The sequence below is a fragment of the Helianthus annuus genome, chromosome 12 (assembly GCF_002127325.2).
Source record: "Helianthus annuus cultivar XRQ/B chromosome 12, HanXRQr2.0-SUNRISE, whole genome shotgun sequence".
Lineage (NCBI taxonomy): Eukaryota > Viridiplantae > Streptophyta > Magnoliopsida > Asterales > Asteraceae > Helianthus > Helianthus annuus.
This window is the reverse complement of record NC_035444.2, coordinates 64,083,801-64,098,213: the sequence shown is the minus strand read 5'-3', so window position 1 is coordinate 64,098,213 and position 14,413 is coordinate 64,083,801. Positions and strand designations below refer to the sequence as shown.

At 33.7% G+C, this 14,413-nt stretch overlaps 1 protein-coding gene across 2 annotated transcripts; it reads left to right on the top strand.

Moving 5' to 3' along the window:
* Positions 1 to 4,948: 4,948 nt before the first annotated feature.
* Positions 4,949 to 6,701, top strand: LOC110896776 (protein SPEAR4). 2 transcript variants are annotated; one of them, XM_035981086.1, is made up of 6 exons: positions 4,949 to 5,219; positions 5,316 to 5,678; positions 5,773 to 5,898; positions 6,015 to 6,184; positions 6,294 to 6,444; positions 6,525 to 6,701. In XM_035981086.1, the coding sequence occupies exons 2-6, from the start codon at positions 5,328 to 5,330 to the stop codon at positions 6,678 to 6,680; spliced, it is 954 nt and encodes a 317-aa protein (XP_035836979.1). In that variant the 5' UTR covers positions 4,949 to 5,219; positions 5,316 to 5,327; the 3' UTR covers positions 6,681 to 6,701. The 2 variants fall into 2 exon arrangements, with proteins under 2 accessions (XP_035836979.1, XP_021999597.1); XM_022143905.2 differs by having other exon boundaries at positions 4,949 to 5,678.
* Positions 6,702 to 14,413: the final 7,712 nt, after the last annotated feature.

The window sequence follows — 14,413 nt, the reverse complement described above, 5'->3', positions numbered from 1 at the left end:
TTAGTTGGCTTGCACCATTGGGTGACATGTGTTCCCCAATGGTTTGCTTTATTAGAGATATAGATTCACATGCTACAATTCATTTATTACAGAAAAGACAAAAAAATAAAGCAAAATAAGTTGTTGTGTATATAAAACCTCATTCAAACGAAATACAGTTTACTTATTGTGTGTATGAAAAGTAATCTAAATGGTGCAATTACTTGCACTGCTACAGGATTTGATGAGCTCGGTACCAACCGGTATTAATACCGTTACCCAAATCCCCAAAAGTGGGTACCGGTACCGAATATACTTGGTACGGTACGGCTCGGTACCGGTACTGGTATGACACCGCCATTTGAGGGTAAAACCGATGAATACTGGTGCTGAACTGGTACTGAAAATACACCGAGTGTGGTAAATTTGGTACCGGTACCCGATACCAGCCCATTCCTTAGTAATGTTACTATTCATTCAATTCTATTTTTATTGCTATATATTCATTCAATTTTGTTAATATTCATTCAGTTCTATTTTTAATATATAGATAAATTACTATTCATTCAGTTCTGTTTTTAATATATAGGTAAATTTTATTACTATATTCATTCAATTTTATTTACTATTTATTCAATTCTGTTTTTAATATACAGGAAAATTACATTATTATTATATATATAATAAGATGACCACTCAGCTAACTTTGTTCATAAATTTTTTATTTTGTTTTTTATTAATTTTGAAATTCACCCCTTTAGTTTTAAGCATTTAAAATTATACATCCTCAACTTTCCAAAATTTTGTATGAATGTTATTTTGACCCTCTCGAGTTTTATGTGTTTATTTTATATATGGGTATGTATGAATTCAACTTGTTTTATGATTTGACGTATTTTTTTTTTCAAAAATTAGTCACACCAAATATAATATGTTTTCATGTTTATTTTCATGGGACTATTCAATTAGTGTACGTTTTGACGTAAATTTTATTTGGGAACAAGTAAGGTCAAATATAATATATTTTCATTAGACGGTATAAATTCGAGCAAATTTTCGTTTCATGAGTCATGTCAAATATTAATACGTTTCCATACTTATTTTTATTAACGTTTTCAGTTGATTTACGTTTTGACGTTTATGTACGTGTCGTTATAAATTCAAGTTTGTTTACCTTTCGACGTAATGACATTTTGACCCCCTCGAGTTTTACGTTGGTATAACTTCAACTTGGGTTACGTTTAGACGTAAATTGTTTTTGAAAATGGATCATGCCAAATATAATACATTTTTGTGATTATTTTTATGGATGTTTTCAGTTGGTCTACGTTTCATCATTTCATCGATAAGCAATTGCAAAAAAAAAACAAAAAAGAAATTAGCAAGCTCAAATCACGTTAAAAATCGATCCCCGCAACGCGGGGAATCAATTCTAGTTATATATATAATATATTAAGTTGTTAGCTACAGTAATTTCATTTTTTTTGTCTTTTTAATTATGAATTTCACCATTTAGCTTTTAATATCGACATTTAAATCCTTTAAAATTTATAGAAACTTTGCAACATGTCTTATTAACCACTCTCGATTTTTACATGCTTATTTTTATATACACATCGAGTATAAATTCACGTTGTTTTACGTTTTAACATATTTTTTCATTGAAAATGATTCATGTCAAATACAATACGTTTTTGTGTTAATTTTTATGGACATTTCAGTTGGTCTACATTTTAACAAAAATTTTGTTTTGGAAACGAACCGGTCAATATAATACATTTTCTTTAGACTTTATAGATTCGAGTTACTTTGGGTTTTATGAGTCATGTCAAATACGATACATTTTCGTACTTCTTTTTATGGACGTTTTCCTTTGATCTACCTTTTGATGGTTAATCAATTATAAAAAACCAGTATGCTCATATCATTTAAAATCAATTGTATTATTACATTATGGAAATTCATATCATTTAAAAAAAATTAGATGGGTCAAATGACTTAGATCCTAAAGGAATTAAAATTTAATACGAATAAACTGAAATAGATTAATTGTTTAGTTGTAAAAATTATAATAGAAATCATAATAATGTATAAATATAATTTAGAACTGAAATACTGATAAATAACTGTACTATAATAACGACAGTAAATGTTTAAACTTTCAACATCAACAAAAGAGTAAACTGCCATTTTGGTCTCTGTGGTTTGGGCAGTTTTAGCATTTTAGTCCAAATCTCAAACTTTTTAAATCTGGGTCCCTGTGGTTTGCATTTTGTTGTCATTTTAGTCCAAATCTCAAAAACTCTCATTTTTTACTGTTCCAACATCCTTTTTTTGTCTTTATCTACAGGGGTAGTTTTGTCCATTTAATTTTCATTAAAACAATTTCTTTATTAAAAAACCCCACAAATATAAATACCCCCTATCAGTTCCCAATTACATCAAAACCCTAAAATTAACTTCAGCCGTCGTCCCGTCTTCTTTTTTTCCGATGAAACAATGTATCCCGACAACAATCAGACGATGATACAAGTGAAAACCATCAGACAATCAGGAAGATGGAGGTCCGATACAGGAAGATGGAGGTGGTGGTCGCCGGAGATGTTGCAGGTTACCGGTGAAGTTCAGAGACGATGATGATGACGATGAAAAAGAGTGATGATGACGATTGAAAAGACTGATGATGACGCAACAGTTGCCGGAGAATGCGGTGGTCGGAGTAGTGGTTATGATGGTGCGACGGTGAAGGTGATGGTGGCCGGAGGACTCGTCGGAGAAGATGAAAATAGATGGTGATTATGAAAGTTGCAGGTTAACGAGATCGACGAAGACGGTGATGGTGAACGTTGAAGATGAAGAGTTTGGAGATGGTTCGATGACCGAAGATGATGACGGACGGTGATAGAACGGTGAAATGTGTTACAGGATCTGGTGATCGGTGGTCTGAGTTCGCGTCGGAGAACAGTGATCGGTGAACGATGAACGATGATGAATATTAAGAGGTCCTGTGGGCTAGGGTTTTTTTTTGTGTTAATCTTTGTGGGGTTTTTTAATAAAGAAATTGTTTTAATGAAAATTAAATGGACAAAACTACCCCTGCAGATAAAGACAAAAAAGGGATGTTGGAACAGTCAAAAAGGAGAGTTTTTGAGATTTGGACTATAATGGCAACAAAATTCAAACCACAGGGACACAAATTTAAAAAGTTTGAGATTTGGACTAAAATGGCAAAACTGCCCAAACCACAGGGACCAAAATGGCAGTTTACTCTCAACAAAATAATAATGTACAAAATATAATTTTAGAGCTGAAATACTAATAATTAATTGTACTATAATAACAATATAGGAGGATCATTTGAAAACAAAATTTAAATGAGAAGAAAAATAACAAACGATACAAAAGTAAAACATCAAATATTTTTCCTCTCATCTCATTTATTATTATATTTGACTAATTAATTAGTCATAAAAAGTATCATCTTCTGCACTAAATTTTTTTACCTACACATCAAAATATATTTTACATATTTCAAAATTTATCCTACACATATTGAAATTTATCCTATATTTTATCTTACGCGGCTCGTAATTTATCCTACATGCCTCGTAATTTATCCTACAATCTAATTTTTATAAATATATATTTTGAAAATAAGTTAGAAATTTAATATAGTTAACTATTAAAAAGGAAAACTAAAAATTAATGATCTATACAAGTTTAACAATATACTCTTTTAATAATATTAAATACAAATATTAAATGAAACATTTTTATTGGATGAAAATTTTTTTTTCTTCTTACAATTTTTTTTTCTCATTTGAACCCTCCAATAACGATATATAGCAAGATTTAAAGTTGGTTTAAAGTTGTTTAGTATTGTTGAAAATAATTCTAAATCAATATTGAAAGTTAATAATAATAAAATAAAAATAATTATTAAAGACACCATGTCAAGTAGTAATAATACTAATATAGTATATAGTATTATATAATATGATATGATGTTGTATGATATGATATTTTTAAATAATACAAACAATAATAACAAAAAAACACCACTAATAATAGTCATAACAACAAAAATAAATATTATTATTATTTTTATTATTATTGTTGCTGCTGCTGCTGAATAGTGAAATTACAAGGTTTTTTTTTTTTTTTTTTCAATTTGCTATTATAGTTCAATCTAAATTGATAAAACATGGGAATTTATATCATTCCGGTTACCAATCAAACACGTCATAAAATAAAATTAACTAAAATTAAGTTTCAACTTCTTATATATGATAAACAAAAAATCGTTCATGAAGGTAGCAAAATTCACATAAAATAGTTTGTATTTACTAGAGATATGATAAATAAAACATTGTTCTGTTGGTAGCTAAAACTAGAGAAATGATAAATAAAACATCGTTCATGTTGGTAGCTAAATTCACATAAATATTTTTGTATTTACTAAAGGGAAGCGACATTCTTTGAAAACAAAAATTCCTCTTTTTACAAAGTATATATTTTTTCATATTAAAGTATTAAACGTCATATCATCAATATTTACATTGGGGTTTAATGCAAAATTTGTTTTCTTTTTCCCAATTATAGTCAATGTATTATTCTCTTCTATTTTAGTCAATATATTCTTTTTCTTCTGTTTTTACCAATATACCTTTTTGGCTTTTTCAACCATACAGACAGCAACATTTTCTTTTTAAGAAAATATATTATTAGCCTTTGACCACGATTAACTTATGTAATTTAAACAAAAAATTAATTCGTTCAAAAAAAAAAAAAAACAACAATTAATTTTCATACATTTAACTTAACCTTTACACAATTAATACCATCCGTTATAAAAAAAAAATATTATTTTTCCAGGGACCCCGGGATATGAAAGCTGCCACCTTCACCTCTATATAACAACAAGAATCATACCAAAATGAAAACTGAGAGTTGCCTTTAGATTGGTTTGTGTGTTGAAACTTCAAATAACTTTATGGTTGTTTGGAGCTCAAAATTCATATGAAATTCATGGTGAAAAAAGGAGAGTTGATCTAGCAGTTAAAAAGGTGGATTTGGGCTACAAATTCGATTGACAATTCAGAAAGTAACTGAAATTCAAATAGTTACTTTAGATTTTGCAAATTTTTATTTAATTTTGAATTACTATCAGAAGTTATGGTATGATTATGTTGTGATCATACACATAATCTGCTTTAATTGTTGCTGTTTTTCTGTATAAGGTATGGAGATCTTGTGTGATCTATACAATTAGATGCACATTTCAGTTTGATGGTGTGTGATCTTTTAGATATGATTTACCATCTTCAAATGAACAGGCTGTGATTTAGATGGCAGTGATCATGGCTAAAGATGAGCAAACATCTAGGTGTAGCAATGGCAGTAGCAGTGGTGGCGGCGATGGCGGTGGTAGTAGTCATAGATCTTCCAAGAAGTTGAAGCATAAGAAAGTGCCACAGAGAGGAATGGGTGTGGCTCAGCTTGAGAAGATTATATCGGAGCAACGACAGAAAAATCAAAATCCCCAAAGTCATGGGTTGGACCACCCTAGATTCACTGCAGGCTTTACGGCAAATCTTGGTGGTTTCAGTTACGAATCGAATCCACCTTTCTGGTCTCCTGCCCCTAATCTAATGCTGCAAAGATCACAACAATTGCAGCAACCTTTTTCTTCATCAATGGTACGTAAACCTTTGTTGTTTCCGCTTCATTGTTGTTCTTGTTGTATATGTTCTTAGATTAAATTGGATGATTAAAATCTGTGCCTATTTGCAGGTGAATGTTCCTGTAGGAACTTCATCAACGTCTTCGTCATCTGTTCTAAATATTCAGATGGAGCCCCCTTCAAACCAAAGCTATTATGGCATCAACTACCATCCTTTGTGGCAGGAGGAAGAGAAGGTGATGTTGTTGTTTTCTATAACCTTTTTCAATTATCCGTATATGTGATTATAATGATCTTGGTTAGAGTTTATGTATGCGAAAACTAATGCACGTACATTCACGCTTTTTGATAGATGGTTGGCATGAAACGGCCATACCCCTTTTTGTTGGAAAACAGGCCGATGCCATCTTTTCACGGCAGATTTCCTTCTGCATATGTGTCTCCAATCTCCGGATCAGATGAATCTGCTTCTTGTGGCAATGGAGGTACTACTAGCATAGAACTCGCACATCCATATTTCAGGTGAGAAAACCTCAAGTTTGGTTCATGTTAGATATTTGCATTGGTTTGAAACTAATTTGGAGGTATGAAATTGTTGTTTGATGGTTTGTGTTTTGGGACTCCATTGCAGAGAAAACGCTTCAAGCTCAAGTGCCAAATCTGATGCGATTACGATGAAATTCATCGAAGAAAACCAAGTTCTGAGTAGAGATTTTCTCAAACTAGCTCCTCCTCAAGCACCCCAATCAAATTCAAGTTCGAAAGAAAAATTATATCAAAATGTATAATTTTTTTAACAAAGTTTTATATATATTTTTTTCTATCCTTTGGGGTTGATAACTTTTTCAATTTTTTTCTTTAGGACCAATCAGAAGATCCTAGCCATTTGTCTGGAAAAGGCGGATCAAACCTACCGCCGTTTCATGGTTTCTTTCCGGCTGCAATAACACCTATGGAGCAGCCAGAAAACAGCAATGGTGAGGCAGAGGAAAGTGTTGATCTGAATTTGAAGCTATAGAAGAGTTTCTTTGTTTCTTTAGTTCTTCATTGTTCTTTATTTATGTTGTCAAGTTGGCTCCTTTTTCATGCTAAAACTGCTACCATGAAAGAGTAATAAAACCTCAATAAAATCCTCTTCTCTTTATGTTTTGAATGCCATTTAGTTAAATTTGAGGCAAGTTCAAGTTCTAAATGGAAAAAGATTCAGCCAAACACATCTTAGCTATGTTTGTCATAACATGTGGGTCATGATTCACAAACAAATCAAACCATGGTGGATTTTTACAATTCACGCCTAGATACACTCTCGTTCGTTTTGATTTACTTTGAGTATTCCTTTTATTTCAGTATGTTTGTTTCATGGCTATAGATCTATTTACTTTTCGAATTAGACAACCCTTGGTTCGTATTTGGTTCATGGTCCCGTTTGGGACCAAGCCGCCTAGTACTAGATGGGTTTGGATCGGTCCGGTTACTAGTCCTCTTATGAACACCCTTGGTTGGTGAGAGGTTGAGTTATCTGTATAACTTGGGGAGAGGAGTGAGGGCACCACCATAACAAACTTATGCATATGGGTTCATGGAAATTTGGTCATATTGAATTATATCATTCTTCTAGTTATATATGTGGATATTGAGATCTTAACTTCACATTGTGATTCTAGATTGGTGATGTAACAATTGACCCACCAACAACAACAAACACAGAGGAATCATTGTATGATGACAGAAGGATATCTTACCATTTGATTTGTTGTGCCAACTCTTTGTCCTAAATTAGTACCAATTCCAAGCTGGTAATTAACTTTAGTATGGTATGTTTTACAATTATAGAAAAGAACCAACAAACAACACAACTATCTCACCTTAAGAAAACAAACCTCTGATATATTTCATCAATATAGTGAACCTTTGATACATATCTTAAGTAACTTATTATTTTGTTTATTTTAGACAAGAATAACTAGAGTCAATGACCAACCAAAACCATAGTTGAGAACAAACACATATATGAGTGACAACAAGTAAGAAAGCCAAGAACGACCCCCATAGAAGTAAAGTGGCCTGGCACATAGGCTTGTAAACGAACCGAACGTTCATAAACTGTTCGTGAACTTGTTCGGTGGGAAGTTCGTTTATGTTCGTTTGTTTAATAAATGAACGAACATGAACACAATTTTTTGTTCATTAGTCTACACGAACGAACATGAACACAAGTTTAGTTCGTTCATTTATGTTCGTTTATTTACATTTGTTTACGTTTGTTTATTTATGTTCGTTTCAGTTTAATTACATAACGTAGTTATAAATATTAAACATAAAAGAAACTTTCCAACTACTTAATATAACTAATTGGTAATTAGGCTTTCTAGTAACAAATATGAGTTTTCCAATGGAATTTATCGTAATCAATTACTAATTTATATTATAAATTATTTTATGTTTAGTAAATCGTGTTCATTTATTTTTCTTCAATTATGTTTATTTGTGTTGTTTTATTGTTTTTTAAGTTAAGTTTGTTTATTTATGTTCGTTAACTATTCGTTTAGATTTTTTAAATGAATGAACATAAACAAAAACAAACATGTCCATTTTCTTAATAAACGAACATGAACAAAAGAATGTGTTCGATGATATGTCTGTTTTCATGTTCAGTTAAAGTTAAATGAATGAACACGAACACGAACATGTCTTTTGTTTGTGTTCATTTGGTTCATGTACATGCTGAAAAATCCCATATCAATCTCGGAAGTATAAACATGCTAAGAACAACGATCAATAGAGTAGAGTGTTCTAGTTTTATGTGATACAAATTATTTTATACATTTTTCTGTTTAAGTTATTGTAATGAATTAAAAAATTGACATCCACCTTGATGAATAAGAAAAAAAATGTGTGAACTTTAAATACTTTAAAACAAAATCTTCCGTCCCATGTTGACGAGGGAAAAAAGTGGTGTTAAAGGAAATGTCTTTAACTAATATATGTATATAAAATGATCAATATGAAACATTTTCTTTTTTGTGTTTTATGAGCATTTGACCCGATAAATTTTATGGGAAACATCAAGAAAGTGGGTGATAATTTTATGATAAACTTTGTCATGAAACCTTTGATTAAAACTTAGTTGGATACTTGGACGAATATATGTAACTAAGTAAAAGAGCAGACATAACTTAAAGTTACAAACAATGATACAAAGAATCATTTCCCTTTTTGGTATTTAATTTAGCTGCGGTCAAAAGTTTTAATGTTCCTTCACTATAAGGCCTATGGGTGTACCATGACATGTTAGGTGTTAAAAGATGATGTGGAACTTTAACATTTGTTAAAAACAATTCTTCTGATGGAGTTAAGGGTGTTAATAGCCTCTTGTGTTAACATGTTTTTTTTTTTTTTTTTTTTGAACGGCCAACAAATTCAATCCCAAGCATTCTCGGGGCACCCACTGGACAAACGGAGTACTCCGAGAGTAACCCGAGTCCACCACCAACTCGGGGAAAATTAAGATATTTCAACGGCTCTTTTGGTTGATTTTTTAAATAAAAAACCACTACTATATATAACTTAAAATCTTATTAATTTTCACACCAAAACAATCTCCATACTAATTTTTAAACAATGTCTTTTTCATCATCAACATTCGAATCCGATGCCACTGAGGAGTTTTGTTGGGATTGAACCCTACAAAGGAACAATTGATAAAGCCAAAACGGATCAGATCAGTGGATTCATCATAAGCAGTTATTTGCATCAGATCTTTCCCCTTGAAAGTGGCCCTAACATCTGATGACCTATAAGTATTGCTCTTCACAACAACTGCTGATACATAAAGACTGTTGAAGATAAAGCACTGATGCTCAATCTAGTAATATGGTTCAAGTACTGCTGAAGACACAAAGCATCGCTGGAGCTATAACGGTGGAATGAAGAAGCAGTAGTTTACTTATTCTTTGTATTATACTTGTAATTAGTTGTTTAGATATCAGTTGTTGTAATAGTCAGTGGTTAGAGGTTGTTAGGAGGTTAGATGTCACTTTCATGGTGACGTCAGCCAAAAGATGCTTAGTGGTTGTTCTGTACTATAAATAGAACAGTGGTTACGTCAATTATATTTTCGTCTGAAATAAACTGGACCTTTTCGTTATGTGATGAGTTGGTGGATTGGGTACAAAAGACGGGAAAGGACAATGGTTACGTCATTATGATTAAAAGATCGAATAAAAGAGGAAATAATTTCAAGGTTTGGTTTCAATGCACTCCTGGTGGGGAGTATAAGAGTGTAGCTACAGTGAGGAAAATAGGTAGCGAGAAAATAGGTTGCCCGTTTGAGTTGATAGGGTTTACGAAATCAAAGGGAAGTGTTTGGAGGTTAGAAGTGATGAACCTGACACACAACCACACTCATATTGAAAACTTAGAGGGTCACACGTATGCGAGAAGGCTTTCTTCGGAGGATAAAAGATTGATTGAGCAGCTGGCAGAGCAAGATATTCTAAACCGTAGCATCTGGCGAACGTTGACGAAAAAGAACTCGGATAAAAAGATTATTCCGAAAGATATACACAATGTTGTTTAGAAGATCAATGCTGTAAAGAGGTTCGACGAATCTCCAATGCAACAACACAAAAACCTTTTTGTCAAAAATAATATTTCACTTATTACATACGCAAGAATCAGACCACGAACGCAGTTGAAGCTATTTTCTTTGTCCACAAACTTTCATTTACTATGTGTTGTGCATTCCTGCATTTGTTAATGATTGACGTCACCTACAAAACAAACTTGTACAATCTTCCATTTGTTCAGATTGTAGGTATGACGTCGACAAACCAGTGATCATTTTCGGTTGCTCATGAGTTAATTTTTGCTGAGAAGGTAGAAAACTACATATGGGTGTTGGAGAGGATCAAGTCTATGTTGGTAGATTGTATGGAGCTGCGTGTCATTTTATCAGACATGGACTTGGCGCTAACGAACACGTGTGAACAAATTTTCCCAAAAGCGTACAAGTATCTTTGTCAGTTCCATATTCATTAAAATATTAATAAGAACATCAAGGAGAAATTTAATGAGAAGGAGTGGAAAGAATTTCTTTGGTCATTTTCGACATTGTGTAAGTCTTCGACAGAGGAAATATACAAGTATAATTTGGCAAAACACTGAAGCACAACTGAAAGAAGTTGGTCGTGGACGTGAGTATTTCTTACATAATTATGTACATACTTTTTTACATACATACCTGACAAGTTATGGTTATATTTTTAGAGGTTTTTAAGTATATGAAGAAATCCTGGTTGGATCCGTACCATGAAAAGTTTGTAGCTGCGTAGATTTACAAAACACTTAAGTTTCACAAAACTACAACCAACAGAGTTGAGGGCATGCATGCATTACTAAAAAGTCACCTTCCAATTCATCACAACACGCTGGTTAAACTTGTGGGGTTTGTTGATTATATTGTTGAGAAACACTATACGGAGATAAAAAGATGTTTTGAAACAAGCCTTAGAAAAGTAATGAACCACCACAAGGTTCACCCCATGCTTGCAAATATTCTTCAAAAGGTTTCAGTATATGCTATTGAGTTTATGACTTTCAAGCTACAACATAAGGAAGACGGGTTGAGAGCCTATGGTACAACTTGTGGTTGCCAGCTTTTTACCAGTTGTGGTTTGCTATGTGTTTGTTGTCTGGAAAAGTTAGAAAAAAACAATAATTAATCCTATTGACCCTTGGCTTTTATGATTTCCTTACCTAATTTATAACCATATGTTTTTGTTCATAGTTCACCAATCCGAATCAATTCGACAGATGTGTTTTGGAAGAAGCTTGACTTCAAGCCGACAAGGAGTAAGATTGAAGATATCGATGTAGACGCAGAACTTGAAAAATTGAAACAACAAATTAATCCAACATCTCCTCAAGTGAAAAAGAGCTACCTTGAAAAATTTAAACAAATCATCATGCCAGGCAACAATACCAAAAAACCTCCTATTGTTCAAATGAATACCCATGGTCATCCAACATTGAAGATGCAAGAACAAAGGACAACAGAAGCTGCAAGAAAAAACTCGTATATACCGTCGGAACAAAGTGGGTTCGACGCCTCGGACGATCTTCCCCGTCACAATTCGTACGTATCATCCTAAGACTCTCAAAGACAAAAAAACAACCGATCAACCTTTACCACGATTTCCCAATGATCACGTTGGGTCCTAAGTCAGATATAGCTATCAAGAACTATGGATGTAAAATTCCAAAAGTATTTCACCCATACATCTCGAAAATAAAGGATGTGAAACCAGATGGTCTTTGTGGGTTTCGATCAGTAGCTGTGGGGTTAGGACAGAAACAAACAAAGTATTTGTCTATCCGGCGACAACTTTTAATGTAGTTGCATATGAAAGAGGGTATTTGGAGGCAAGTCTTCGATCCGGAACACTTAGGATATTATGCTGAGTTGATTAATAGGATATATTTTCATGGAATGGGTAGAGCAGAGAGCCAAAATTATATGTTGATTCCTGAGAGGGGATTTCTTATTGCTCAAAGATATGGTGTGATTGTTCACACTTTCGACATTCATGGCAACGATACAATTTTCCCTCTGTTGGGCGGTCCAGATGAAGTTGAGAAACCTCATCAAGTGATTGCGGCTGTTTTCATTGACGGTGGATATTTCATCCATGTAAAGCTTGAAGAATCGTATCCAATGCCTCCCCTGAACTATCTTTGGACTTTGAATAGAACAGAGAGTGCAACATCCTTGCATGACTTATACAAGGATCGAATCAACGCGTATTAAAGGATAATGTACACACCTACGGACCTTAATGGTTTCCCAAATGTTCAAGATGTAGGTTAGATATGTATAATTCTAATCCAATTAAATCAGTTATAATCCAAAAGTATGTTTGTCACACCCCCAAAATACCACATGCGGAAACACCGCAGGACGTGTGACGTACCAGGATCCAAGCCACCAATCACATTGAACTATAAATAATATGTAAGCCAAAAAATTCCATTCATTTCATAATATAATTCCAAGTCACAAGTTAAAACCAAAGTAAACGTTCAGCGGAAGCATAATGTAAATTGTTAATCAATTGTTTCAAAATAAGTGTTCAAAACCAACAAGACAAGTATCCAAGAGTCTCGACCCATGACCACTCCAGCACTCCCAGATAGCAAGTCCATATCCAAGAATCTAACGACCTGCAAGCATGCAGACAAGTGTGTCAGACGACGCTGGTGAGTTCAAAGTTTGTTAACACGTTTTAGTTACCAGATATGAGTATAAAACATTTCAACGATTTGATGCTGTTAATAACTCGATTCCTGCAGATGGCTCTAGATTATTTGCCCTATTCCCCAAAGCCTTTATCAAAGCAATGGTCAGGATTGGGGTCATTAGTTCATTCCCGACCTCCTCGGTGCGGTGTGAGGGTGCCAAACCTAAATACCGCTATTAACTAATACCCCGTTGCCTTCCTGGCAACAATCGGTAGAAGGGACTTAAGTGATAGATATGAGTGTATTAACCAACATCCCAATAACCCGACATTCCTCCCTGGAACGTTTACCAGAGGTCCCTCCCTGGGACGCATGCTTAGAAAAAGAGCAGTGAACTCACCTTGGTTTGCTCGGTATGATTAGTTATTTGTTCACAATTAATGAGTCAAAGCCTATGGCATTCATGTATACGTAATCAGTTTATATTCGCATGGTTCACGTATAAGTTATAATCGTATTGCAGCGATCACCAAGTCACACATTGCAGCTATTCAAGCTCATGCAAATTCACACCTCATATGAAAGTTTCATATCAGCACATAACAGTTAATTGTGCCATACATATAAAAATCAATTTATATTTCCACAATCATAACTAACATCCTTAACAAGCATTAACATAGTCATTCAATAACATGCTCATTCTAGACCACAGTCTGTTGATCAGGGCGACGAAACATCAAGATATTTCGTCGATATGGAGGTGGCGAAATACCAAGGTATTTCTTCGACATGCTGTGTGACGAAACACTAAGGTGTTTCGTCGATAGGGTATTTCGTGGGGAGGGGACTTTTCGTCGTCAAACACAACAGTTAATCATGCACACACAGAAACCCTAATTGCTACTATTCCATTCATGCCGAAACGATTAATTGCAATCATCACTTAATCATCCTAATCATCAATTAATCATGAACACACACACCATTCAAAACCCAGTTTCCTCATCCCACATTTAGATCACAATAACAGTTGATTTATACCCTCAGATCATCAACAGTTTAAACATACTAGTTCTAGATCTACCATTCTATGACTACGAATGCAAATCTAGCGAAAATCTTATGACTCTAACACATTAACACATAACCATACAATTAGCACAAGAAGAGAATCACGATGAGTAATGATCGGGACATACTAACCGGTTACGAGATGAAACTAGCGAGAGCTTCGAGAGGGATGATTGCCGTCGGGTGCAAGGGAGAGTTAGGGTTTGTTAGTTATTGCCTTACGAATAATTGTGAATACCAAACAATATATCAGAGTCATACTTGGGCCTCACTTGGGCCACAAGCCCACGACAAATCAGGACCTCGACGAAGAAGCAGTCCTTCGTCGAGTATAGGTCATGACGAAATCCCTATATTTCGTCGAGTAGAGGTAATGATGAAAGTCTAGTATTTCGTCGGGCAGAGGTGCATGTGTTAAGTCTATCTAATCATAAACAG

Excerpts from the sequence above, each read along its gene's own strand:
- LOC110896776 (XM_035981086.1), top strand. The coding sequence starts at position 5,328 with ATGGCAGTGATCATGGCTAAAGATGAGCAAACATCTAGGTGTAGCAAT. Across the intron at positions 5,899-6,014 it reads TGTGGCAGGAGGAAGAGAAG|ATGGTTGGCATGAAACGGCC; the intron begins GTGATGTTGTTG and ends GCTTTTTGATAG. Across the intron at positions 6,445-6,524 it reads AAGAAAAATTATATCAAAAT|GACCAATCAGAAGATCCTAG; the intron begins GTATAATTTTTT and ends TTTTTTCTTTAG.